This window comes from Argentina silus (genome assembly GCF_951799395.1).
Source record: "Argentina silus genome assembly, chromosome: 2".
Lineage (NCBI taxonomy): Eukaryota > Metazoa > Chordata > Actinopteri > Argentiniformes > Argentinidae > Argentina > Argentina silus.
The window spans coordinates 16,388,579-16,415,983 of record NC_139656.1 but is presented as its reverse complement, the minus strand read 5'-3'; the positions used below and the strand labels follow the sequence as shown (position 1 = coordinate 16,415,983).

Here is a 27,405-nt window from a genome sequence, read left to right as displayed (position 1 = left end):
CTTATGCTTTATTTTGAGGTGCACATAATTCTGGGATTGGTTGTCATTACATGCCACTTGTCATTGTAACATTGTTATTAACCTCTATGTAACCTCTTTTTGAATTATGAGAATCAAATTTGTTCTTCATTGATTATGGTTGTACTGTACTTACAGTTGTAACACCTGTACAGATTATTGAGCCTGGTGATGTCGTGGTTGCTCATCTGGGTGGCCTCGCCAAAAGCCACGTTGCTGTTGGGGACGGGCACCATGGTGGGGAGGTTGTTCTTGGAGAAGGCATACCTGTTACAACACAAATCACAATGCAACACAAATGTTTTTAACCAGTAGCGTCACTGCTGATTCTCCACCTTGGTCTGATTGATCATATCTCGGGAATGGTAGAAATGGATGGAAAGTTGATCACGTTTATTATTTCAGAGAAATAATAGAGCTATTTTGCTGACCTTGAGTACTGCATGACAGAGTTGTAGTCATAGGGCGTTCCCTGGTTCAGGGTGTTGATCTTGTTGAAATTGTACTTCATGTCTGGGAAAAACAATAGAAAAATAAGCTTAATCAGAATCCAGGAAATAGTCAAGAGACTTCTGCTAGAAACGAATAGGTGTTATAAGGTATAATATGCTACCCCAAGGAAGCTGCCCCTTGACAAATCTAAAGACTATGGATTGAATTAACAGTGACAGAGATAGACAGAAGGACAGGATAAGGATGTATAGAACCATCAATGATGTTCTCCCAGTAGACATAGATGTAGTTGTCACGGTCTGAGCGGGTCTGCTCATGGTTGAAGCCCAGGGCATGCAGGAGCTCGTGCTGGACGGTGTTGTGGTACAGGCAACCCTGACGGCTCAGAGACACGGTCTGGGCATAGCCAGTGCGGCCAACGTAAGAGTAGCACCTGGTGAAGGACAAGGGCCAAGGCGCCATTTGAGTCTCAGTTTGTGGTTAAGACTTCTTATACAGGGTAAACAAACCCGTAGTGCAGTTTGTCTTTATCTGCAATTGATTTAATTGAGGCTGCAGTCCATTGTACAGTTTTGAGAAAAGTTGGGGACAAAGATATAGGTTAATGGGAATTCACGATAGCCTTATGAACAATGCAGGGATTGCAAATTCAATGATTGAATGGGTTATGATCCCTCATAGAGAAATTCAATCACTTATGCATTGACATGGTAATCCTATGATGTGATTGAAATTCAGACTTACCCACTGCGAGACTCAATGCTGAGGTAGTCCCTCTCATTGTAGCGAGGCTTGAAGCGAATGCAGGAGAAGGCGGAGAAGGAGTCAAGACCACGCTGGATGATGGACAGCTCGCGAGATGCTGGTCATATAATAAAAACAAGCCTCAGTCAGATTACTTTTCTGTCTAGTTACAGCTTAACATATCAAAGCCTTTGCAAACTGCTGTAGCATAGGACATTCAGGATGTAAAGTTATAAGATACCTTCTTCAATTCTTTTTTGTGGTCAAAAAAGGACAAATGTTTCATACAAAATGATCAATGTCAATTAGATTTTTAGACTGGTAACCTTGAATGAATACTTACAGTAGTGGTTGGCAATGACGTAGGGGATGTAGACCATGCCATCATTGTACTTTCCCCACATACATCCATTTGCGGTGCAAGGATCAGCATTCTTCCCATCAGCAGATTTTATAGCAATGTCACCCATCAGCTCAGGCTCGTCAAAGTCAGGGACTTGAGGTTAGAACATGGAGAACAGGTTACTATGGGGGGTTGTTCAAAACATTAACAATTTACAGTGTTACACTGGCAGAAGGTAAAAATAAATAATCAACTTTTCTCCCCTGTAGAAACCTGTAGTTGCTGTAGTTGAATGTGTTATCCTTAACAGTCAAATGCAGATACAATACATGAAAACTCACTTTCCTCTTTATTTCCAGCATATACATAGGGCGACACTAAAATGACCAACAATATTCATCGTAATTTTCATTTCCATCACACATCCCTTGTAAATGGTTCCAACTTACTCAGGTTCCTGTTAGCTCTCTCCAGCAGCTCAGAGACAGAGAGCCTGGCAGACGTGTCCTCCTCCACAACATTCTCTGTAAAAGAGTGGTCATTGATTTCTTAATGTAAGCCATGTAGATGTAATATGGTTGGAGATGTGTGATGGTGTCAATTAAGTTAATTGGTGACAAATATTTTGTCATAATTATAGTTTAGTTCCCCAACATTTTCAGAGGTATGTGTATTGCACTACTAGGGATGTAAGATTATTTTGCTGTTCATTTTCAATAAATCGCTTGATTGATTCATTGATTGGTTGATTGATTTATTGACATTCAACTTAAGAGTGCCAACATTTTTATTTTCTCACCTTCCTTCAAGGAACAACATAAAATGACAGACAGTGAAGAAAGATAATACATTAATGAAGTATAAAGTACATCAATAATATAAAGTATATCAATTCATGGGGAACATACTGTAGATTCAACATTTTCAATTAGTAAAATATGAAAAATTATGAAAAAATAATACTGGTTCTCATGGTGTCAAGACTCTTTTAAGCGTTTTTGTCGTACAATCATTTTAGTTTGCATTTACTGACAGACAAGTCACTAACAGCTGTTTGTAAAAATGTCATTGAGGTGTCGTTTTTTTGGCGGTAAAGTAACCTCTAACCTCGAGTGGTGAGATGAAGTAACCCCCAGCTTAGTGTCTTGTGTGACTCACCTCAGTCTGCTCCACACCCCAGGCCGAGGACACCAGCAGCAGGGCCAGAAGACCCACCGTGAACTTGAAAACAAACATGGCAGCCAAAAACCTGCAGGGTCAAAACCACCAAGGAAGAATCATTAATGTCTTAGCTGAGTATTAGTCCTATTAGCCCACATGCATATAAGAATAGGAATAGGAAGTGCTTACCTCAGAGTTCCGAAAAGGAATGGGTGAAAAGTGGATAGTTATAATAAGCTTTTATACTGTTTCCACAAGCACATACATAGATAAGAGACCCCCAAATAAGGTTAAATGGACACCAATATTTGCTGACAAGTGAGGCCATTTTGAGACATACTTGACACAAGGTGGGAACTCTGCAGTCACTGGAAAATTAACCGCCTGGGAAATATGACATGTGCGGTGTTTAATTTTTGTTTGTGGTGTTTAATTGTAGCAAACTCTGTATGCTTCATTCAAAAAGGAGGATAATGTAAACAATGTTCCATTGTCAATCCACTTGAATCCAATCCACTTGAAATGGGCAGTTTTCATCTGAATAAAAGGTGAAAAGGCCCCTTTTAAACATCTTTAAGCGAGAGGTTTAATGCCTTGATATTTAACAGTTTTAGCCCTCCAAACTCATGTTCATTGGTGTAACATACAGTACATGCATACTTACATAAAGTATTTTAAAAATGTATATATTCTTTTTTTATAACAGATTCATATACAGTGCCAGCTGAAAGTATTCAGACCCCTTAACTTTTTCCACATTGTGTTGGGTACCAGGGTAGGTGGTGCACCATACTTTGGGAAAATCTAATTTAAATTGCTTTATCACCAGACAAAGACCATGCCTAGAAAATAGAATATATAGGACTAGTTACAGTTGTGTAGATGCTAGATGCTTTAGATCAGGGGTGGGCAAACTTTTTGGCTCAAGGGCCACATTAAGTTTTTAAAACTGACCTGTGGGCCGGACCATTAGTAGATGAGATGGAAAATGAGCGAGCATAAAATATAGCCTATGTGAAATCTATTTCCTTTTTCCCACTTTTTAATTAATAAATGTTATTGTTAAATAAAAACAACTCACCATTGATGGATTTAATTGATTTAACCCCTCATGGACTCCATGGCCAAAAACTCCTCTGTGATTTCGAAGTTGTCATTAATCCCCCCGACAAAAATCAATAGTTGCGCAGTGTCTTTTATATCACTACTTTCGTCCAGGGCTAACGAGTAAAACTCTGCTTTCTTGCTTAACCCATTGGCCAAGTCTTCGTCAATTAGTTCTACGCGGCGACTAACTGTTCTGTGTGATAAACTTATGTTTTCAAATTTACTTTTGTTTTCTGGACATAAAAGACTTGCTGTCTCTACCATACATTCCTTCAAAAACTCCCCTTCAGAGAAACGCTTGCTTGCCTTTGATAGTTTGTATGCCAGTAGATAACAGGCTTTTGTGCTGACGTCTTGAATAGTAGATTGACGAACAAAAAAGTTTTGCTGAGCCTGTAAGTTGGCTGCTAACCTTGCAGCAGTAGCGGCCCTTTCTTCAGATGAGGAGTTGCTAGCATAGTTAGCATGCTTGGAGGCAAAGTGTCTGTATTGTTGTATTCCTTGTATACGGCAACGCTTTCTTGACAAATGAGACATACGGCCTTTGATCGTATTTCAATGAAAACATATTTTGCAGTCCACTCCATGTTGAAACCCCGACACTCGCTGTCAATCTTCCGCTTTTTTTGTCCGCTCATTTTGTTATGGAGGGTGATTCTGTTGTAGGTGAAGACGGGTAAAGGGAAGAAGAAGAAAGGCACCCGGTGTAGGCTGCGCCATCTGGTGGTATCAATTAAGTATGACAGTCAACAATGAAACACAGGAGGGATGGTTCAGACTCATCACTGTTGCACTCAGTAGATGGTGAAGGTTCATCTTAAAAACAAAACAACATAATTAAGCCTATAATCAACTAAAGGGTATACAAATAGTCCAAACCATATATGATCTTAAATGAAAATAACAAACATATTATTGGTGGCTCTTACACATTATTCATGTGGGTTTTGAGTGACCCCTTGATTTGAACTCAATCTGACCTCGATTTCCTCTTTCCAAGTCACAGTCCATTCTAAAATGATATGAGTAAGGCAACGTTATTTAAATTAGGCATGTCCGCCTCTTTTTTCGCTCACCTCCACACATAAGTGCAGCATAGAAAGATCTTTGAAAATAGCTTCTCAATACATAGGCGCAGCGTGGGCGCAGGAAAATGTTCACGTACGTCAGCTTTTAAGTTTCTTTGAAAATCACTCAATTGATGTATAAGGTGGCAGACAGTATATAGTATGATCGTATGAAGTACAGAGTATGGTGCTTGAAGTTTTAAATGTGGCATTGGGCGAGTTACAGCACACGTTGAGCAGCCTGTTGAGCCATTGCTGTTGGGGATGGGCAGCACGGTGGGCTGGTTGATCTTGGAGAAGGCGTACCTATAATCACAGAGTTAAAGGCAATCAGTTATATTTATTAATTATTTGCTGATATGTTTGTCTAATGTCTGTACGAGAGCTGGATAGGTGGGTTGTGATAATGTAATGGTGGATGCTAGAAAGATAGATTCGTAAAAGCAGTTGATTCACGTGTGTTACTGCATGACAGAGTTGTAGTCATAAGAAGTTCCCTGGTTGAGGGTGCTAATCTTTCAAAAGTTGTTTTTTTTGTCGGGGGTTTCTAAAATCAACTTTTTGATCCTAAGTGTCTTCAAAAGAGGTTCAGACATGGATCCATGAAGAACCAGGTCTGACATGGTTAGAAAGGGACAGTTTGAATCAGATGTTGATCAAATATGCATCATACAGTGGCCTGTGATAGATCGCCAAGCCACTCACCAGACTGGACGTTCCGCAGGTGAACATGGGTGTGGTTGTCACGGTCGGAGTGGATCTGCTCGTGGAACACAGATATTTGGCATGAACTGAAATGCAAGACAAGGTAGGAACTATGGCTTCAAATATTTACCTAGGCAATGCTTTTATGTTTTATATATTGTTTTTTATTGAATTCTATATACAGCAAATCAACCTCAGAATGATGATGTGCTTTAAGGCAGACCAAACTGCATGAATTGTGATGTTGATTGATCAGAAGTGTGACACCACATACCCACATACACAAGATGTTGGAAACATTCCTTTGAGATTCTGGTCCATGATGGCATGATTGCATCACCAAATTCCTGAGATTTTTCATATGCACTTTCAAGCTGTGAATCTCCTGTTCTACCACATCCAAAAGGTGTTTTATTGGATTTAGATCCGGTGACTGGGAAGGCCACTGAAGAACATTCAACTCATTGTCATGTTCATAAAACCAGTTTGAGACTTTTGCTTTGTGACATGGTGCATTTTCATGCTGGAAGTAGCCATTAGAAGATGGGTAAATGGTGGCCATGAAGAGATGCACATGGTCAGCAACAATACTCAAATAGGCTGTGGCATTCAAGCATGATTGATTGGCCAAGAAAACATTCCCCACACCATTACACCACCTCCGCCATAAGAAGGTGTAAAGGTGTTCCGAATAAAGTGTTCAATGAGTGTACATCCTACCACAGTATACACATCGCGGCATATGCTTTTCCTGTCAAAAAAACATTCATTATTGGCCATGAAAAGTGCCTTCAGCAATCAAGGCACTTACTACTTCATGCAGTGTGTGAGAAGTAACTGCATGAATCCACAGCAAGTCTGACAGATTTTACCCCCATCATGCAACAGGTATTCAAGGGTGCTGATCTGCACTGATCACTGCTGGTCGAAAACTGTTCAAAAGTGATCCTTTCAAACATACTATTTGCCTCTAGAGTGGGCGTACACATGGTCAGAAGTTTTCGTGAAGGTAAGCATATTCTCACGTCAAGTTCAAGTTTTATAAATGCAGACTTTTGCGTGAAAACTGGAGCATGTATGTTTTGGGGTCTATTTAGTGCATACGTAACGGTTATAAATGAGGCCGTTGATGTGTCCTCCACCACAGCAGTCTCTGGAGAGGGAGAGTTATTTGGCTACATGAATTTCTGCTCTAAAGTGCATGTGGACGTACCTGCCTACATTGGGGTTGGAAAGAGAGTGTGTCATAGTAACAAATATGCAATGATGGAAATCACAAAGAACCACAATTGGACTAATATAGAGTAATGTATGATATTTTTAAGGCATAGTTCACCCATATTACTTACAATATTTGGTTCCTTACCCTGAAAGGAGTCTATGGACAAGGACAGACTTCAATCCACAATTTAATTATTTTGATCTTGGCAGTGTCAGTAATCACTAACTAATTTTTAACCAAAACCATTGGAAGTCAATGTACCATAAATTAGCATGTTTGTTTGTTTACACCTTTCAGGGTAAGGAACTAAATACTGTATGTGACCTTGTAATTTGGGTGAACTATCCTTTTAACTGGTAAAATAAATTCTCTTTTAAAAGTTCAGTGATTTTTAACCCATTACAGCTGTCTTACCTCTTCTGCCCAAGATGCAAACACCAGCAGCAGGGCCAGAAGACCCATGGTGAACTTGAACATAGACATGGCAGCCAGAGACGTGCAGTTTTAACATGGAGTCATTACATCAACAAGGCAGTCAGCAGTTTGCATTATAGGAGCACTATTTCCTTATAATAATAAAGTATAAATATTTTGTAGGGCTGTCAGTTGACCCTTTATGTGATCTATGGACAAAGCGATGTGCAATCCTACTTTCAGTACACGTGTATATATAGTTGCATACTAAAATGAGGGCACATTCACCTCAATTGCTTTTTGATCATTGACGCCAATTTTACATTTTCATAATAACAGAATCCAATTCTCTATTTAGTGATGGATCGGCCATGTGATAAAATATTTGGGCAACAAATTATACAATTATCCAAGACTGTATGTAAGAACATATGTGTTCTTCTACATGGCTTTGTCTTGTTCATTATCAACAAAAATGACAGCTTTACTCACTCAAACTTTTTTTTTTTTTTTTTTTAACAGAGTGTGATTGGCTGGTCCATGAAACCACACTTCCAAGAAACAAATCTCATTCATAGTTACATTTTTTGAAAAGGAGATGGAGTCAAATGGTGTAAGGGTTATTAATGTTTAATGTTCTATTATAGTTGGACAACTCAGCTCACTGGCTGGCGTAGACACTACCAATCCGATCTGGCCTATAAACAAATGTACGATGGCCAATGTATGAATTTGTATATTTGAAAGTAATTCTAGAACATGAACGTCATGTTGGAAGCTACCTAATTTTGGCCAGGAACAATACTGACTCTGCCAATGGAATTACATTGGGAATTGTCTTTTTGGGCAGAACTACAAGTGAGAACTACAACAGTAGTGGCCACTAGGTTTGGCAGCGTGCCCACTAGATGGCTGACTGATTCCTTGGTTGAGATATTGCCAATGATGTGGAAATTCCCACAAAGACTGTTCCAACTGTTATTGAAGTTTATGAAGTCAAAATAAAGTATGTTGTTTTCAACACATTTTGACGTTTGAGTGGGTTTGAATTATGAATTCAAAGTGTGTGGACACAATTGAAGCCAAGATGAGATGCTTCTGAAATAAATATAGATGGATGGTGCCTACATCATAACATTGTTGCATAGACTGGGTGATTCATATAATAATCAGCCGCAAATACATTTACAATCACTTGTATACAAAATACAAGTATACAAAATATAAGGCAGTGAAAACAAATGTTTATTGTGATTGTAAGCAATGATTCTGCAGTTTGCTATATCCATAGTCCATGGTTACTTATAACTATATCTATAGTAATTGTACTGTAAGCATAACAGTTTTATTTCTTGAGAATGTAAAAAGCAATAAGCTGCACAAATCCATGCCCGGCTTTCTTAAATCACTCACATGGTGATCCTGTTTCAAACAGAGAACAAAACAGCAAATACAGTTAGTTAGAATTGAGGGACATGAAGCTGCCTATGGTGTAGCCCTTACTCTTAGCCCTAGACCCATTTTCTTATACAAAGCTCTCTCTCCCTTTCTAGCACTTACCACAAGTGTAGAGACGGTTGATCCGGAGAATATCATTGGCACTCATCTGAGTTGCCCTGCCGATAACTACTTTGTTGTCAGGGATTGGAATAATGGTAGGCCTTCGGTTTTTAGAGAAGGCAAACCTGAAAGCAAACAAAACAGGCCAGAATGCCACTATGCTTTTAATTGAAATGGGCAGATGGTATGATTTCACTTTTCATCATTACTCTGATGACAGAAAAATGTTTGCCTTGTATATTACAGCTGTTATTGGTGTAAAGAAAAGCTTCAGCTATACCAACGGGATATCCGGCTGTACTATACAATTTACCTGTCATAGTGCATGACAGAACCATAGTCATATGGAGTCCCCAAGTTGTTTGTTTGAATCTTTCTGAAGTTGCCTTCTTGTCCTTGGAGGAAACATGTATCACTTTCATGTAGACACTTTCTCTTTGATTAAACCTTTTTTGTGATTTTCTGATATTAACATCAATCTTTGTTGAAATAGACTGTGATTATATAGACAGTATATTTTATGCAGAATATATTTTCTATCAGCAATAAGTGTGCAAGTTCATAATAAGAATTTACAGCCAGTGTTCATGAAGGTAGAAAGCACTCACCTTCCATGACATTCTCCAAGAGGATGAGGACGTTTTGGTCACGGTCACTGCGTGTTTGCTCATGGTTAAAGCCCAGAGCGTGCAGCAGCTCATGCTGGACCACAGACTGGAAGACACATCCGTTTCTGGCTAGAGACACCACCTGGCCATTTCCACGGCGCCCCACAAATGAGAAACACCTACAGACATAGACAAGCAAGACAAGTCATGATCACCTAGTGAAAGATCTAAGATCTACAGGTGGTCATTTAGTAATATAATAATCAATAGATATGATATACAAAGGGTATTCAGCACATTGTATAGATATGTTTCCTGGGTTTACAGAGGAGGGAATGACCACAAATATCAAAGATAGGCAAACAAGTGTGGTGGAGGAATGTTCTTTTTACCCTGATCTAGACTTGATGTCCACAAAGTCCCTCTCTCTGGTTTTTGGTGTGAAGCGAATGCAGGTCGAGGCAGCAAAGGATTGCAATCCTGCTTCAATGACGCCTCTCTCACGTGTTGCTGCACAACAGTGCATAAGGAAAGTCAGAAATACATGATAGTGTTTTAAGTAAGCACAAAAGCATTCCAAAGACTATAAATTAGTAAAAACGTGTTTAAAAGCAAGCCGATGAATATGAAGCAATCTACCAACACATGCACTGTTGTTGTCATAAAATGTGCCATATAGCTGATGTTTTTATCCAAAGCAATTTACAGTACAGTGAGTGCATACATTTTTTGTACATATGGTCCCAGTGGGAATCATACCCACAACCATAGCATGCTAGTGCCATGCTCTACCAATTGAGCCACAGAGCATCAATGGGAAACTAAGGGAAATCGCATACTTACAATACTCAGAAGCGATGACATAGGGCACATAAACCTTCCCATCAGTAGCTTTGATCCACTTGCAGCCCCGAGCTGTGCAGGGGTCAGCGTTCTGGAACCCAGTATTCATAGCAATGTCCCCGTACATGACAACTGGATCATCAAGCTCTTGTCCTTGAAAACAACACCAAGTATACAGGTCATGCGATGGTGTGTTTAATTCATGCTCTCATTAGTATGAATAATAATGACCTAAGTATATACAGGCTGCCTTACCAACGTTTACGTTGGCCAACTCAATCAGAGTTGAAGCTGAGAGATCCATTTCTTCAATGCTATTGTCTGTTGAATTGAAATAAGACATAACTAATTAATTATGCATGAGTTGCCACTGATATATTATAACACTTTTTTTTTTCTAAATGTGAACAATAACAATAATGAATGGTAATAACAAATAATGTACACTGTACAATATTATAGGTCTACTGTTTACATAATTGAGACACAATGTGTTTACCCATGTCCTCTGCTGTCCTGTCAAATGAAACCTGCTATATGGCAAGAACAGAGGAAAATATTACATTCCATTTCAAAAGTCAGTTCACACAAAAACTGAGAGAGAGAAAAAAACGCAGCAATTTTCCAGACATACGTTTCAGTATCAGTAGACATGAAATACAGTTGATGAAACTGATTCAAGTAATAATCTGCAAGTAAAGTAAGGTCACTGCAGTAGGTTAACAAAAGGTTAGATTAAATCTTTTTGAAAAAATGTTTATTGTAAACAAAGATACATATTCTTCCTTCAATTCATTGAACCCTACCTCGATAGAACGGCCATGAACCGAACAGAGAACAGTGATGAAAATGGCAAGCTCAAAGAAGGGTGACATAATGAATGGCTGCAGGGTGTCTGAGATCAGTCTATGGAAATGAAAGAGCTGTAGTTTATATACTTTATGTTGACAGATGCTGTGGTCCTTCCCATAATGGGTAAATTGCAAAAGAGCCGTGGTTATTGACAAATTCAACCCAACACTTGCTTGCAGATCTTTCTCAGGACTAACTGTGGTTTGAATTGTGATCTTTTGCAAATATTCATCAAACAATTTTGAATTGGCATCAAACTTAGGAAAATCTTTGGGCATTATGTCAGTCAGTGCATGTGACAACCATTGAAACAAGTCCATAATTGTGTGCTTCTCACAAGAATGGTTCAGGTTGATTCTACTTGAACCTATAATCATCAAAGTGCAAAATGCTATATATATATATAAAAAAAAAAAAAGGTCCTTACCACTACTGTGAGCCTGATATGTACATGCAACTTCATAATAAAACAAAAGCTGATAAAGAGTGCTTGACAATGTACCTTTTCATTTTTATTGCTTTATCTTGAAATATAGAGACATATTATTATCTTTAGAGAAAGATTATTATTGAAGATTATTATATCCATTGTGGTAGAAATTACAATGTATTATTTGTAGTATTTGTATTATTACAAATCACATAGTAAATAGTGATATCACAATAATAATCTTTTGATAACTTGTTATTTCTAGTTATTATATAGGAGCATTGTCATATACTGTACAAGTTATTAAACAAATACTGACAAATTCATTTTGTGAAAAATATGCTCTATAATGCTACCTCAACATTACTTTAGGTTGAGCATCCATCTAGCTTCAACTGCTTAAAATCAACATGTGCTTTGTTTGTTTTCACTCTAATATGACCAAACAGGAGACAATAGATACATTTTCCCATGACCAATGTTATACAAAGATATTGTAGACGGTTTTTGAAACACTGTTGTAAAATAAGAACCACAGCTTTCAACAGCCATTCTTGTATTCTGAAAGAGCTTAAACCTTTCAACAGTAGACCACACAACACCAGACCACACAAACGGTTTCTCCATAAACATGTGTTGAACTGAATTCAAATGCTAGTGTTTCGAAGTGTCATTGTGATGAGACGGATGTTGAAATGCTGGCCATATGTGTGCATATTTCTGTGTCTTTCTTCCTCTTTTGCCTAACTATGGGAACTGTTGCAAAATATTTAAAATGTTGAGGTTCAAACAGTGACTTGCAAAGACACGCACAGATAAAAAAAATAAAAACGTTGTTTTTTTTATGTTATCATTATACTGATCCTATACCAAGAAAAATATAACATGGTAAACCATGAATAACATCATGGAATATGAGTCACTCGTCTGTGGTTCATACAGCAACTTGAGAGTTGTGGTTGTTAAGGCATTTCATCCAGATAAGACATGTGGAGACAGTACTGTCCTGTGTCTTGTCCACAGCAGGTCTGGTCCTGCCACAGCACATTGCAGAATGAAAGTCAGAAGCAGATTATATAAAAAGTCAAGCCCTATAGCCTTTCTTCTTTTTTCATTTCTTTCTTTAATTGTTTGTGAGGGACCATGTGCATTGCAATCCTTTGACGAATTGCACAAGATTTACAACTGAAGTCCCTGATTAGGCTACGTATCACAGCAGTTTCAAAATAATAGAGAAATGGAAAAAAATATAAACATTTTCACAAATTGTTATTGGTTATCTTAAGACATTACATTACAAATGTTTACAAACTGTTAATCTTTTTAGATCTCCACTTGTCTGTATGCAGCGTTTCAACCTGCACAACTGCACACATTAGGTCACAATAGTGCTAGTTGTATAAATAGAACGATTTCACCCCAAAATGATATACAACAGAACTCCATCACCAGACTGGTATTTTATACAATGTTTTCAATTCCGAACCAGTTATAGTTGAAAGGAAAATCCATCAGAACTATGTACTCTTACTTACAGTACTTTAATTACTACTAATTCAGTCATGGACAGTATATGAAGAGGATGAGTGTCACCTTCATAAAATCTCTATTTGAGTCGGTGATGTCAGTGAAAATCTCTATTTCGGTGGGAGAAGTGGTCAGTCTTGGTCAAATTGTACAGTTGAGGCATGGAAAGCATGTGTATGGTAAAAAAAAAAAAAAAAAGGGTGTTTAAAGATGGATCTTTAAAGCTGGTGCACAAACTTGTGTCTAATGATAGAATATGCCAAATGTTGTCTCACAGTCTCCTGGATGGCCCAGGAATGAGGGCTGTAGGTAGTGGGGCACAGGACTGAGACCGTTTGGGTTTTTTTCACGTGGGATTTTAAGCACTGGAGTCTGTCTTTCTCTTATATATATATTTTTTAAATGCCTATTACAGTGTTTTATTCAGTACTTTCAATTACAATTTATTTCACAAATTTACTGGAATTTAAATGATTTTGAATAATTAGGCCTGATTAGGAAAATAAATAATAGGCCTATATATCATTTTGTAATATATTTGGACCCATGATATGATCTTGCTTCATAACTATTTTGGAAAAAGCCTAAACATGGTGGTAACTGAATCGCCACCGGCACACCTCAACCCTGCCATACAGATATACCTTGTGATTAATGTACCCTAATGTTATAACTATATATAATATAAATATTCATGTGCTCAAGTCCCATTCACTAATCCACCAGAAATGTGGATTAGAAGAGTACTATTCAGGCAGTACACATGTGCCAAAGCCCAAATACTCAGGTTTATACCTGTGCCAAAGCTCCAATAGTCATACAACCAGGTCTATACCTGTTTCTAAAGCGCTAATCTTCACATAAACCAAAAAAAACGTCCAGGTCTGGAACGACAAATGAATCAATAAATTGCAGGATTGTTTCGATTGTACAGACTGGAGCGTGTTTAGGGAAACTTCAACTAATTTGAATGAACTGACTGACGTAGTGTCATGCTATATTAATTTTTGGGTAGAATCTGTCATTCCCACAAAAACCTACAACATATTTCCAAACAATAAACCGTGGGTGACAAAGGGGCTAAAAGAGATTCTTAACAAAAAGAAAAGGGTGTTTGCTGCAGGAAACATCCAAGACAGAAAAGAGATCCAAAGAGAAGTTAACAGAGAGATCAAGAAAGCAGGCATTCAATATAAAGACGAAGTTCAAAACACGCTCTCTGGTGGAGACACGCGCTCAGCCTGGCGAGGCATCAAGAACATGGCCAACGCATCATTTAAGCGCGAAATGTGTCCCCCCTGCCAAGATGAGAAAAACTGCCTCTTAACAGCTAACGAGTTAAATACATTCTTTACTCGTTTTGAAGAAACGAGCGCTCCCCCCAAGAAGGTGCGAACGGAACATCTGACGCGCACACAGAGGAGGAAGGCGCTCGTCCGGCTGGTGCGCTCATCATGAAGGAGGAAGACGTTCGGAGAATCTTAATGAAAACGAATGCAAGAAAGAGCCCAGGACCGGATAACATCAATGGCCAAACGCTCAAACATTGTGCCTCCCAGCTAAGTGGCATCTTCAGTTCCCCTATTCCAAATCTCCCAAGACATCCAGGAGCTCCCATCTCTCTGGAAAAAGTATATAGTAGTCCCTGTTCCAAAACTTTCTCGACCCTCAACTCCCAATGACTACAGGCCAGTGTCTTTAACATCACTCGTAGTTAAATCATTGGAGAAAGTTGTTAAGTCGCACTTAATTAATTCCACTAAACATCTCATTGACCCTCTCCAAATATAAAGATCGGATAGAGGCACCGATGACGCCATCATATGTTTGCTAAATCTAATCTATACACATCTGGAGTGTAGAAAGAAGACCCACGCACGCATTTTGTTTGCAGATATCTCCTCTGCGTTCAACACGATATGTGCCACTATCCTAGCTTGGAGACTACAGGAAAATTTGGTCTCTTGGATTACCCACTTTTTAACGAACAGGAGCCAGTAAGTACGCTTCGGCAATGTCTTGTCTGACGAGCGCACAACATCCGTCGGCTCCCCGCAGGGAAGCGTTTTATCGCCTATACTGTATATACTGTATACTGGCGAATGCCGCAGCAAGTTTCCAGGAAGATCTCGAATCAAGTTCGCCGACGATACTGCATTAGTTAGTCTACTGGAAGACAATGAGAACGAACATGGCCCGGTTATCAATTATTTTCTAGACTGGTGAGATAACTCTCGGCTAAATTTAAACGCGGAAAAAAACAAAAGAACTGGTAATCGATTTTAGGAGAGGAAATGTCCCTGAACCACACCCCACAGTAATTAAAGGGGAACACGACATAATAGAGTAATACAAGTATCTTGGGCTCATGGTTGACAATAAATTGTCCTGGGAACAGTGCACGGATGCGATTCACAAGAAAGGACAAGAGAGAATTCATTTTTTAAGACGACTCAATTGTTTTGAATGTAGATCGCACCATACTCATTCATAGAAACCGTACTCAGTTACTGCATCACCTGCTGGTTTGGGAATTCGAAAGTCACTCCGAGAAATAAACTGGGAAAATTAGTCAAAACGTGCAGTAAAATCATTGTTCAGAACCTAGCGGACTTTTAATATGAGAAACGCATTATCCAAAAAGCCGACAAAATCATCTCCGATACTTCCCACCCACTACAGGTAGAATTTCAGCTCCTCCCTTCACAAGTTTTTAGTTCCAAACTTTAAAACTAATAGAGCAAGATACGCATTCATTAGCAATTCATCATCTAAATAAAAAGTTATTCAGTAACATATACGGACTGTTTCGACACAATCATCTGAACATCCGCACATACAGGAGCGCATGCGCGCACGTACACACATGCACTAGCACTTCAAATGGAATGGACTGACCATGGACAATGCATTAGTACTTTACTGGAATTAATGGAATTAACTGGACAATAATAACAAACAACATAGTTATGGACAATCATTTTACTATTTAATGCACTAATGTTTTTTAATATGTTTTTTTATATGTTTTATCTACGTACATGTATATGTGTTGAATAACTGTGTTGTGTTTGTTTGTAAGTGACGCTGCAAACAAATTTCCTCATGGAGGATAATGAAGTTGTCTACTACTACTACTACTACTACAACAACTATATGACGCATGTGTTGATAAGTACGACTGTAACCTCTAGGGAGCCTAACAAGAACAATAGTTTTGGTCTGTCACTATTGTAACCGGTGGGATTAAATGGGTTAAATGAATGTTTTAGTGAAACATTGCTTGGCGTTTGCTACACTGATCTTGAACACACCCCAAAAGTAATCTAAAAAGCTTCCTTCCTCCCGGTTGTGGGAGGAGGAGGAGGAGAATCCTGTCAGTTTTCACCATAATGGCGGACACGTGTGGCCAAGTACTTCTGGGGTCTGGGCTTACAGTCCTTTCCCACCCCCTAATGTACATCAAAGTTCTTGTTCAGGTAAGACGGTAATAGCTAATCTTATAAATATACATGAATGTCCGTAATGTGTTGACCTAGTAAACTGTACGATGAGGCAAGGAGAGCGCTTATTGACAGTATGACTGTCAGACAAGAGGCTACGCTAGCTGACAGGTTAGCTATGTTAGCTAATTTAACCAGCTAGCTACGTAACACCCAGTGCTGAATTCATTGATTTTTTTCTCATTTTCAAAAGGCATATTTAGATCCAATGAAAGAATTTTAACAACTGTCAGCTATACTACTGTGTTTTTGTGCTTGCTAGATGTAGGTTTTGCAGAGGTTGACGTCACGAAATGTCAAAGGAACTAGTAGCTAACCTAGCTAGTTTTTAGCTAGCTTACTAGGTACTTTGGGATTTTTACAGTTGCTAGCTAGATAAATAGCTAAGTGTTATTAACTACGATTTCACACGTAATTATTATTTACGAGGACTGTTCACGACTCGCAAGTTGCAAGTGCATGCATAACCAAACCATTATTGGCAGGTGAGTCAATTCTAGGATGTGCGCCCTTTGGCCCACTGAGTAAGGTTACAGCTTAGCTAGCTAGCTAGCTAGCTGACTTAGTGTGTAACGTTTAGCTAAGATAGCTGTCATTACTCACTCATAGTGCTGCAGGGAAAGTTAGTGTGTTGTTTTGTATCAGATAAGATTGGATGATAATTGCAATGTAGCTATGCCAGCTAATAACGGGAGAGTCTCAGCAAAGTGAAACAGAAAGCATTTCACAATGGATAACTTCAGTCAACAAAGTTGTGTGATGACTGTCTACCTTGGAACAGAAAGTATTTACTACTAGTTTTATTTGTTAGTTAGTTGAGCTCTGTCATGATATAGTGTGTTGCTAGCCACATACGTACAGTTGTAAGGTCCACTCAGGCTAATGTGTTGCTAACTACATAAGTGGCAATCTCACTGTGTTCTATTTCAGGTTGGACATGAACCTTTGCCTCCCTCCCTTGGTAGAAACCTGTTTGGCAGACAAGTGTACCAACTGCCTGGACTGTTTGCTTATGGTAAGACTGGGCATCTGAATTGCAGTCCTCCCAATTGAAAAAAAAAAAAGTGTTCCTAGATGGTAATGCCAGATCACGTTACTTCTGCATTCTTTCTGTAGAGATAATACCAGTGTACACCCCAGTATGACATGAATCTGCTGGCCACTGAATTTATACAAGACGACTATTGTAGTGCTGTAGTTATTTTAGCCCACAGGTCATACAGTATTAGGCTAGACAAAATGCTCAAAATAGGCTAGAATTGCATGTTGGGGCCTATGCAGAGATTGTTTCATTGGTGTGGGTCTTTCATTTGTTGTGGTTTTGTCTTCTTGTGTCTGTCTCTGTCTTTTAGCGAAGCACATCACAAAGATTGATGGAAAAGCGGGCCTATTCAATGGTCTTGTCCCCAGGCTCTGTGCTGGGACCATCGGCACCATTGTACACAGCAGGGTCTTGCAGGTGGGCCTTACCAGCTGTCCAGCTGGTTTTGATGTCAAGGATATTTAATGTAAAATACCTTCATATTGTTGGTGTGTCACCACTTTATATGTAGTTTCTCACAATGCCCTAAGCAGTATCCTGTTACTCTGTAGTCCAGTGATGTAGAAGAGACATTATGACCTGCCTGCAGTGAGTTGTCACTCGGGGCTTCTCCTGTCCCCATACAATCTGCCTCTGTCACTGTATCTCACTTCTTGTAACTCTTAGCACTTTGCTTTGCTTATAAATGCTATTTCAACTGAGCATGATAAAATATAAACATTTGCATATTTGAGACAGTTTTTCACACTCTCAGTTTCCAGGATGATGGAGGAAGTAAAATAATTAAGAATATTTAATTATATTATTATGGGTGCACATTTAGCAGCCAAATATGACAATTTCCATGTCAGTGTTGCAATGCTGCCCATTTGTTTGGGTGTCTAGTCTCGCGTAGCCATACCTCAAAATCTCATTGTTTTCATGTGTCCTTTGGATGGATGGAGAATTTTAGATTAGCAGGTCTGGTTTGGATTTAACTGGACGGAGCGATGCGATTTCACTGGGTGTTTCCAAGAACCCTCCCCTACATGCCTGTAGAATGGTTGCTTGTTGTTGTGTCATCTCTTCCAATCGGGTAGGACTGCAGAGAGTTGTTGCCTATGCTAGCTTGCAACATTGAAGAAAATGGAGGAAAACCTGAAGGAAAAACAGATTTCAGTTTTTTTGTACCTCCGCCCAAGCAAGGTATTGGATTGCCGTGTTGCGAGATGTCACTCGTTTCAAATGGGTTTCCACTCCTTTGTAGCTACTTTCTGCAAATAATTTCCCCAGGATTTCCGAACTAGGAAAGCCTGGTCTCAACGAGGTTAGGTGTCTCCAGTGACATTCCACTTTAGTCTTTAGTCCTCCTGTATAGAAAGTTATTAACACTGGGGCATTGACTCCATGTGACCTTTGAACTGGATTGGCTTTTCACTGTCTGAGGGTGATGACTGTGACAAGTGCCATTAGTTTCTAAATTGAGAAACTCAGGATAATGACCGACCATGACAAAAATGTAATCTCTATTGCGCTAACCTGTGCTTTCTTTTACAGAGGTGTCAGGAAGGTGGGAAGTATGAGGTAAATCCTAAGACAAAATATTTCATGACCGATGACCTATATATAATAATATAATATATATGCCATTTAGCTGACACTTTTATCCAAAGCGTCTTGCATTGCAGTGAGTGTATACATTTCAGTATACATGGTCCCAGCAGGAATCAAACCCACAACCTAAGCATTGCACTGTATATACTGTTCACACTGCACTTTTCTGCTTTTTTGCACTTCTGGTTAGATGCTAACTGCATTTCGTTGTCTCTGTATTTGTACTCTGCACAATGACAAAGTTTAATCTAATCTAATCTAAAATTGTTAGCGCCATGCTCTACCAACTGAGCCTCAGAGGACCACAGGTCTGGACCTGTCTTAGGATCAAATCATTTTCGTGTAGCATTATGCTCTAAGTTGAGCTGAATTATGTAATAATTAGCCTAAACATACATGATTGCTTTTTTTATGTTACACGACATTCACATGTTGAAATGCAGACTGTGGATGTTAATGCTCAATGTTCAATGTTTTCAGGTCTCTGGAAGCAGTCCAAAAGCTGAGGAGGGATCCCTACAGCATGTTGTAAATGAGGTATAAAGACTTGCCGTGAGACAGATATTATTCTTTGTTATTGACTTTGTTATCTTTATAATGTCAACTTTGCACCAAAGGCAAGACAGTCAAGCTACTATGGCAGGGTTCGAATTGAATTTCAGGGGAAGGCCTCATGGCCTTGGAAAGGACACAATTTGTTAGGGCACTAAGGCCAAATGCCAGGGCACTAAGGCCATTGCGTAAATGTAAGTTCATTCAGAGGCCAGAGAAACTGGTTTGTGTAAACAATTGTTACAGTATAATTAGGGCTGCAGAGTTTTTAAATTGTAAATATACCTAAAGCAATTTGTCTGTAAATAAATGTTACTGAAACATTTTGCATTGGACCTTTTAATAGTGGAAGATTTGGAGGGACACAAGGACAAAATATATTATTGCAAATGCCACCTGAAACCTGAACTTAATTGGGGCATAATTTAAGTTGCAAGAAAGACTTTATTTTCCGGATTTATTTCAAGGAAAAAGGTGATACAAACTTGATTCATGGTTTAACTGATGCTCCGCTTCACTTTAAAAAGAAAATAATGATAATAAAAAAATATCATCAATAATTATTAATGTGGTAAATGCATAGTTTTCTGTTCGGGCCGGCCCAAAGCATGGGTGAAGTAGGCGATTGCATATGGCCCCCAAATGAAATTATTTATTATTTTCGCCAGGTATGAGCCATAAATTCAGCATGAGCCGTTGTCACGACTCGGCACAGCAGCTGAAACATGAAAGCTGACAGTGGAGCAAGGGAGAATTCAAAGTTAGGAATCTCAGAGTTACTTTAGACTTGTATATAAGGCAAGAACTGATTTAACAAAACAAAAATCTACAGATCTTTTGATTTGACCCTAACCCTGGATATTGTACACATTCTATACACTTTGATATTGTTTTTTGTTTTTTTCACTCACTCACTTTTCTGAAAATTAAATCTGTTAAACAATTAATCAAGTTTGCCTAACCATTCAATCTCTTTTGGAGCAACAGTGCAACATAATGATGATGCTCAGAAAGAGCTTTAAAAAGATGAAGCTGCTAATCATCGCTAATATCTCTAAAATTATGCTATAGCCTAGCTCTTCTTGTACCTGCCATCACAGCCAGACCACCAGGTAACGTATTCAGTATCACTGTTTACTCAGGTTAACATGAGCATGACATGCTCAATCTTGTGTGTTTGAACATAATATTGGTATTGCTAAAACAGAGATTGTCCTCTCTTCAACAGTGGCATTTGTAAAATCTATTTCAGAGTGCATTTCACTGATTATGATAAGGCTAGCCAAAAAATGCAGATGAGGGATGTTCGTAGAACGTGAGGGCAACTTTATACACTGAGGGCACTTCAGCCATCGTGGCTGTAGGGTCTTGATTTTTTTTCAAGGCCAATCAGTAGGGCACCGTCTGTAAATTCCTGGCCTGTACTATAGGTTGGCATGGGTGTGAAATTTGTATTCCTGCACAGTATGTTTGGTTATTATCGGTGCTGTTGTTAGCAGTGCACACTCAGAACTGCACCATAATCAAACCATTACATTGTTTTAGTTCAAATATAATGGTGGCTGTTAAAAGAAATAACCAAAGAAAACATGAACCAGTTGTGGTCTGGATATTACTCTTATATAGAGGTCTCAATACTGAATTGATGTTGCGTCCCAAATTTCACGTTCACTTTCTTTCTGTCTGTTTGACCATAGACAACCAAAGAGATGATAGCACGCTCTTGTGCCACCATTGTCACGCACCCCTTCCATGGTAATGTCACTTTCACATCTTTTGAACTGTCATCCTTTGTCCTGTACTTTTGAACATTCGTCAGTGCCCTTAAGTGTCCCTTGAATAATATTCTTATGGTTTCCTTTTTTCCCCCCAAAGTGATCACTTTGAGATGCATGGTCCAGTTTATCGGAAGAGAAACCAAATACTGGTAAGTGTCTCAGAACTTGTTTGTTCTAATATTTGTTTTTAAAACTGAGCCTTGTTTTACAAATTGTTTTTTTTTCCTTGCAGTGGAGTGTTTGATTCCATTGTCACTGTCTACAAGGAGGAAGGAGTCCTAGGATTCTTTGCGTAAGTACGAGTCCCTCTCTGCATGACTTCAATGGTTTAGCAGGGAAATCCTTTACTCTTGACCTAGATTACTAGAATACTTTGAACATCAGTAAATTGAATCACTTTCTTGTGTGTCTTGCAGGTCACATTTTTTTCTATGCTGTTTCAATTTCAAATATGCTTTTACCTCTGGTTGCCTACCAGGAGCTCTTCTTCCCTGTGATGTTAAAGTTAGACTCAAATGTCCTTTCGTACAGGGGCCTTATCCCTCGTCTGCTGGGTGACGTGCTGTCTCTATGGATCTGCAACATGCTGGCCCACCTCATCAACACATACGCCATTGACGACTCGGTAAGTCTCACAGACCTTGTTTGGTAGACGTGAGCCTCGGTACAGAAAGAAACTGTTTGCCAATGAGTGAGTTCTAAATGTTAAAGTGGCAGTAGGCAGGATTGAGGCTAACTTTCCCCTAGGTACAGTACCCGTCTAATCCAAACCGAAACCAAAACAATACCTCTCTCTCCTCTCCCCTCTCCCTCCCTGCTCCTTCCTCCCCTGACGTTGTCTCATGAATGCGTGCCAGATCTTCCTCTACTCACCAAGGACCGATCGCTGCATTATTGAATATATATATATATATTGGATATTTGTACTGCGTTTTATTATTAATGCCATAAGTGGTCAAAAAAGTGATGGGATGGAGATGGTCTTAGGTGATGATCTTCTGCCAGCTAATTTCACTGCCAAATGGCTATAGATATACCTGGGTCATTTGGTAATATTTGAATGATAAAACATTTCCTTAATGCCACTTTCATTTATATATTTTTTTATTATTAAGTGTTATGTTTGAATATTGCATTTAGTTTACTGCATATATATTTCTTTCCACAGATGAGTCACACAGGAGAAATCAAGAACTGCTCTCAGGCTGTGACTGGGGTAAGTGTAAAACATGTCTGTCTATCTTTATATCAAATGAATTTATTACTTTGAGTAAGTGATAGTTTGTGGGACAGGTTTAGTATGGTAGGCCAATCTGTATTTCTGTGTTTCAGTTTTTTGCCAGTATGCTCACATACCCCTTTGTTTTGGTGTCAAACCTCATGGCTGTTAATAACTGTGGGTAAGTAGCTACATGTAAATGTGTTTTGTAGTTGGTCATTACCTTGCTTCAAACTGATATGTCTCTGCTGTTACACCTGATATCTTACAGTAACTGCCTTAAGCAAGTATGTATAGTTGTAATAAAGTTTTATTTTTAAGTGAGTGTTTTATGTCTGATAAAGACCCTGTATTCCAATTAAGCAGTCATCTCCTCTCTTTGACAGGCTGGCTGGGGGCCTCCCCCCCTATGCTTCCATATATCCTACCTGGGTGGACTGCTGGAGGCACCTGAGCCTAGAGGTAGCTTATTGCTTTCAAAACCTTAAAGGGATGGTTCATCTTATTTTCATGTTTTAGGTGAAATATCATCTTACCCTGAGATGTCCCCAGGCCAGTGAAAGCTTCTCCTGTTCTCCGTTTTGCATCGTCTGAATTACATGCCATAATCTTGTCAGAGAAACAAAGTTTAGTAGAAAGTTAATCTTGAAATGTTTTATTAACGTGCATACTATTGACAGTAAAATTGTACAGAACAATATGCAAACATTAGAAATAAAAATAAATAAATAAAGACCAAAGAAGAAAATACATGACAGCGGAGTGATGACTAGCTGTGAACAAAAACTTCCTGGTCTCCTATGTGACAACATATCATTGCATATTATAGCAAAACTATTGTTGTTTGGAATTACAATAAAAGCATGTACATGTTAGTCCAGTATATAGCAGCTACTAATTAAGAAAGAACACACAAGGGTGTGCTCTATAGTTGTTTGAGCGCGGTCGAAGTGGCCATGGTTTGTGCTGCGCTCAAAGGCACAAGGTGCAGACGAGTGCCGAGGTGCATTCGAGCCAATGCTCAGATATGGTAAAAATGAAAGCTAACTACTGAACTGGCTTGCTAGCTTTGTTTGTAATGTTAGCGTCAGTACTAATGCTGGATGTGTCATGTCAGTTCAGCTGCTTCGCTTGTTTTTGAGGATTTTACAGCTAGCTAAGAGAAATGCAGACGTAAAGTTAAGTCAGCCTGCTAGCAATATGGGCTTCACCAGATGTGACTGTGGCCACTTGTTCCAGTTCAGTGTGACTGACAGGAGAGTCGCCGATTCGCCTGCGACTCAATGTTGGAAACATTGCTCAGTTCACAAATCATGAGTCACGCTGATGTGTAGCAAGCAAAGTAAAATCAGCCTATCTTTATTTTCCATAGATGTGAAGTGTATTCTGTGAGATAAGCCTGGGAAGGGAGAGATACTCTTTTTTTTCGCCGTTGTATATCATTTTGAGCATGGCTGGAATGTACCTTTAGCGAAACAGGTTGTGCCAATCAGAGTTGCCGGATCTAACCATTGTATCAACTTTGTTTGAAGTTTCTCTGAGATTATGGCATGTAAATCAAACAATGCTAGTATCGGGTCACTGGAATCCAGTCTATTGGAGACGCCCCTGCTAACTCTTAGCCTGTGCTGTGGTAGCAAAGTAGAGACCAGAGAACTCTGGGTAAGATGATATTTCACCTAAACATGAAAATAGGCTGAACCATCCCTTTGTAAAGCTCCACTGAAAAACCTCTGTATTCTATCACTCTCTCAGTAGTTAAGTAAACATTCACTGCCATTACTCACTTCACGAGGGACCTTTGGCCCATGATTAGCTATATTGTAGTTGTGGTGTTTGCGAGGGCAAACATAGATATTAGTGTATCTATGTTTCTAAACTGTAATAATATATTTATAGTTTTAAGAATGTATTGTCCTGAGGGATGTGTAGTTCCAGTAGTATGCACTGCGCACCATGTGTTGAGGAATGCTGTTGGTTCAGTAGATGGTTGTAAATTACCAATACGTACATATGTACTGTACCATTTAAGATTTTCCTGTTTTTCTTTTGTCTTCTTATTTATAGGGAAACATGAGCAGAGGCAACAGTTTATTTTTCCGGAAGCTGCCGATGGGGAAGACGTATGCAATCGATCAGAAGAGATTTTTTTAAGTCTGGAGCAAACTGCAGAGTTTAATTGTTATAATATAAATTGACATTGCCTGAATGGGGTGGATGGTTGGCATCTAATCCTTTGTATGCACTTGTTTACGATGAGACTTTTCTTCTTTTTTTTTAACAATCTGTCTGAGTCTGCCATCAAGTAAAGATAAAATTGCATTATTTTACGGCAATGTGTGCTGCTTTGATTGGAATCGTGAAGAGCTTTATTTTAATATATAGAAATTTGTACACATTTACTGCAGTATATATTGAAATTCAGCTATTTCACCTAAATCCAGTAATGAAACAAACTTGATTTGTTACCTGCCCGCCTCTTTCTGTGACGGAGATTGAATCCTACATGTTACCTCTTGCCAATACATACAACCTTTCTGAATCCTCTATATCTGGCATATTGTGATGCAGAGTGTGATAGAGGCTCTTCCTGTGATCTCCTTGTTGATATGAATTTAAGATGGACATTTTTGCTAAAATCTGCATGTAGTAATGTTTAATTCACAAGTTATTGGGACCTCCTTGTGTCAGTGTGTTGTATTGATGTGTATGTAATCATGCTACAAATTTGAAGATGGTTCCATGTTATAGCGTATGGCAAAAACAATGGAGTCATATGTGGTGCTTAAAAAGCAACTACATTACCACACTTTGAGCCATGGAGAGTAGCTTGAGTTGACAAATGTCTCTCGCCTTTCCAAAGCAGTCAGGTGCTTGTAATTAACTAATTCTGGCTGACTCAAATAAAGAGGTATGCTTTTTTGACATACTGCATTGCGTCTTATCCTCTCGTAAAATGCGTTGGGTTTGATAAGCCGATGCTTATCAAAAAGATACATTTGACATCGTGTCAGTTGATTTGTATGGACTGAATGTTTTCATGTTAGTCATTCATATTGAGTTGATTCTTGTTTCACACATGCAGAGTGTGTAAAGTAGGCCTACTGATCCCAGGTAGACTTTGCTAGTAGCAACAGGGAGCCCATGCTGTTCTGAATATGGATGATCAATACTGTAGCTAGGTACATTAATCCCCTGTCCAAAACGAGTGTATAAGTGTTAGTACACAACCTGACATATTAGGTGACACACACAATGTCATGAAAATCCATGTTACCACAGTCATAGTGGAAAAGTACAGAGCAGGTGTATTCAAATCTCAACCTCTGGGTCCACAGCAATGTTTTTCATCCTTCCCCTCTAATTAGGGACTGATTCAGACCTGGGGCATCATGGGTTCAGACTTGGGCCAGTCATCACATTAATCAATCAATCAACTGCAAGGGGAAAGGGAATGTGTACTCTTGGCTTAGATTTGAATAGCCATGGTAAAAGAGCAAATTGAACTTTTTTACATTTATTTGTTTGATATTTTCAATAATGCATTAATTTTGTTTAAAACAAGGAAAACCTAATAAAAACTGTATTTACCCAAAAAAGAAGCATGCATGACATTAGCAGAACTGTAAGACTTTCTCATTGCAACGTTGCAATGTTGTTATTGGTGGAAAATTAATACCATGCACAGATCATTTGCAAGTCATGACCACCCCCATTCCTGCCCGGCAAACTTTTCGCAACCTGGCCAAAACCCATCATTGAAGCAAACAGGCACGCGCTTGCTATCGGCAGAAAAAGAGGCTACTTGTCATGTGGAAAGCTTTTGCACCCACGAATTTACGGGGGAAAATAAACCCAATCTCAAAACAGTTTGAACAATGCGCTGCGCATATCCTATTTATACATTTTCTTTAATCTTTGGTAAAGAAATAAGCACTGATTTAGTGATCAATATCAGCGAACCTGCGCAGTGCCTTGCTGAAGCTGATCCTGGCAAACGCAGAGCTTGTTTTTGCATTGATTAGGCCAACTGCCTAATGTGCCTTTATGTGCCCTGGACAGGTGTGATTTTTAATCTGCTGCAGAGTAATTATTCTGCTCATTTCGCAGTTTGGAAGAGAAGCGATAGGATGTTATGCAGAAACATGTTAGTTGGACAAACGCTATGTTTGCGCACATGAAAGTCAGTGATTTATTGTTTACTATGGGTTAATGAGTCAATAAATGTGATGTGTCTAAAATGTGACTAAAATTAAATGACATTAAGTCGTCATTTTGACGAACTAGACTAAATCATGATTAAAATGACAATAAAACATATTGTAATTTTAGTCAAATTGACTAAGACTAGACTAAATCTAAAAAAGGGTGCCAAAATTTACACTCGAGCCGACGGATTGGTCTGTGGACTTTACTTACACATTTGCGTAAAGGCGCATAGCCACTTAAAGAACAAGGGTTGTGTCCACTTTTACTTTTGTAGCGTTACCAAATTACTGGTGTATAGACCTTCTTGCATATATGTATAATTATATTTCATTAGATGTCATTATTGCTTCAGATTTGTGCTCTGTTTTACTTGTTATCAAGTTTTCCTTTTTTTTTTCTTTACAGTAGGCTATGTACGGTTACACCAATTATGTCCGTCAATATGTTATATTGAA

The 27,405-nt window shown here is 38.8% G+C and overlaps 3 protein-coding genes across 5 annotated transcripts; 1 reads left to right on the top strand and 2 right to left on the bottom strand.

Moving 5' to 3' along the window:
- Positions 1-108: 108 nt before the first annotated feature.
- Positions 109-2,794, bottom strand: LOC310801110 (low choriolytic enzyme-like; the record flags this gene model as incomplete). Its single annotated transcript, XM_083665100.1, has 7 exons — positions 109-285; positions 450-531; positions 726-904; positions 1,216-1,333; positions 1,559-1,711; positions 2,008-2,106; positions 2,734-2,794. The coding sequence occupies 7 exons, from the start codon at positions 2,792-2,794 to the stop codon at positions 114-116; spliced, it is 864 nt and encodes a 287-aa protein (XP_083521226.1). The 3' UTR covers positions 109-113.
- A 5,664-nt stretch (positions 2,795-8,458) lies between these two features.
- Positions 8,459-15,350, bottom strand: LOC310820473 (low choriolytic enzyme-like). Of its 3 annotated transcripts, none has more exons than XM_083692106.1 (9): positions 15,032-15,350; positions 10,745-10,778; positions 10,501-10,566; positions 10,246-10,398; positions 9,795-9,912; positions 9,403-9,581; positions 9,108-9,189; positions 8,795-8,919; positions 8,459-8,656 (listed from the first exon to the last, which is right to left on the bottom strand). In XM_083692106.1, the coding sequence occupies exons 2-9, from the start codon at positions 10,746-10,748 to the stop codon at positions 8,640-8,642; spliced, it is 744 nt and encodes a 247-aa protein (XP_083548232.1). In that variant the 5' UTR covers positions 10,749-10,778; positions 15,032-15,350; the 3' UTR covers positions 8,459-8,639. The 3 variants fall into 3 exon arrangements, with proteins under 3 accessions (XP_083548232.1, XP_083548230.1, XP_083548231.1); XM_083692104.1 differs by lacking the exon at positions 15,032-15,350 and adding an exon at positions 11,052-11,160; XM_083692105.1 differs by lacking the exon at positions 15,032-15,350 and adding an exon at positions 11,052-11,153 and having other exon boundaries at positions 10,745-10,775.
- A 1,038-nt stretch (positions 15,351-16,388) lies between these two features.
- On the top strand, positions 16,389-25,673 carry mtch2 (mitochondrial carrier homolog 2). The gene is made up of 13 exons (XM_083692093.1): positions 16,389-16,533; positions 17,488-17,572; positions 17,910-18,016; positions 19,136-19,162; positions 19,673-19,729; positions 21,442-21,499; positions 21,620-21,671; positions 21,755-21,814; positions 22,054-22,147; positions 22,691-22,738; positions 22,855-22,922; positions 23,128-23,203; positions 24,809-25,673. Exons 1-13 carry the CDS (start codon positions 16,447-16,449, stop codon positions 24,893-24,895), a joined length of 906 nt encoding a protein of 301 aa, XP_083548219.1. The 5' UTR covers positions 16,389-16,446; the 3' UTR covers positions 24,896-25,673.
- The last annotated feature ends 1,732 nt before the right edge of the window (positions 25,674-27,405 follow it).

What these genes read in the sequence shown, in the direction of transcription:
- LOC310820473 (XM_083692104.1), bottom strand. Translation starts at nt 11,120, where the DNA reads ATGTCACCCTTCTTTGAGCTTGCCATTTTCATCACTGTTCTCTGTTCG. An exon ending in TTCATGGCCGTTCTATCGAG is followed by an intron (nt 10,779 to 11,051) that starts GTAGGGTTCAAT and finishes CTTGCCATATAG; the next exon opens with CAGGTTTCATTTGACAGGAC. An exon ending in GACATCAAGTCTAGATCAGG is followed by an intron (nt 9,582 to 9,794) that starts GTAAAAAGAACA and finishes CTATGTCTGTAG; the next exon opens with GTGTTTCTCATTTGTGGGGC.
- mtch2 (XM_083692093.1), top strand. Translation starts at nt 16,447, where the DNA reads ATGGCGGACACGTGTGGCCAAGTACTTCTGGGGTCTGGGCTTACAGTC. An exon ending in AGGAAGGTGGGAAGTATGAG is followed by an intron (nt 19,163 to 19,672) that starts GTAAATCCTAAG and finishes CAATGTTTTCAG; the next exon opens with GTCTCTGGAAGCAGTCCAAA. An exon ending in TACAGCATGTTGTAAATGAG is followed by an intron (nt 19,730 to 21,441) that starts GTATAAAGACTT and finishes GTTTGACCATAG; the next exon opens with ACAACCAAAGAGATGATAGC.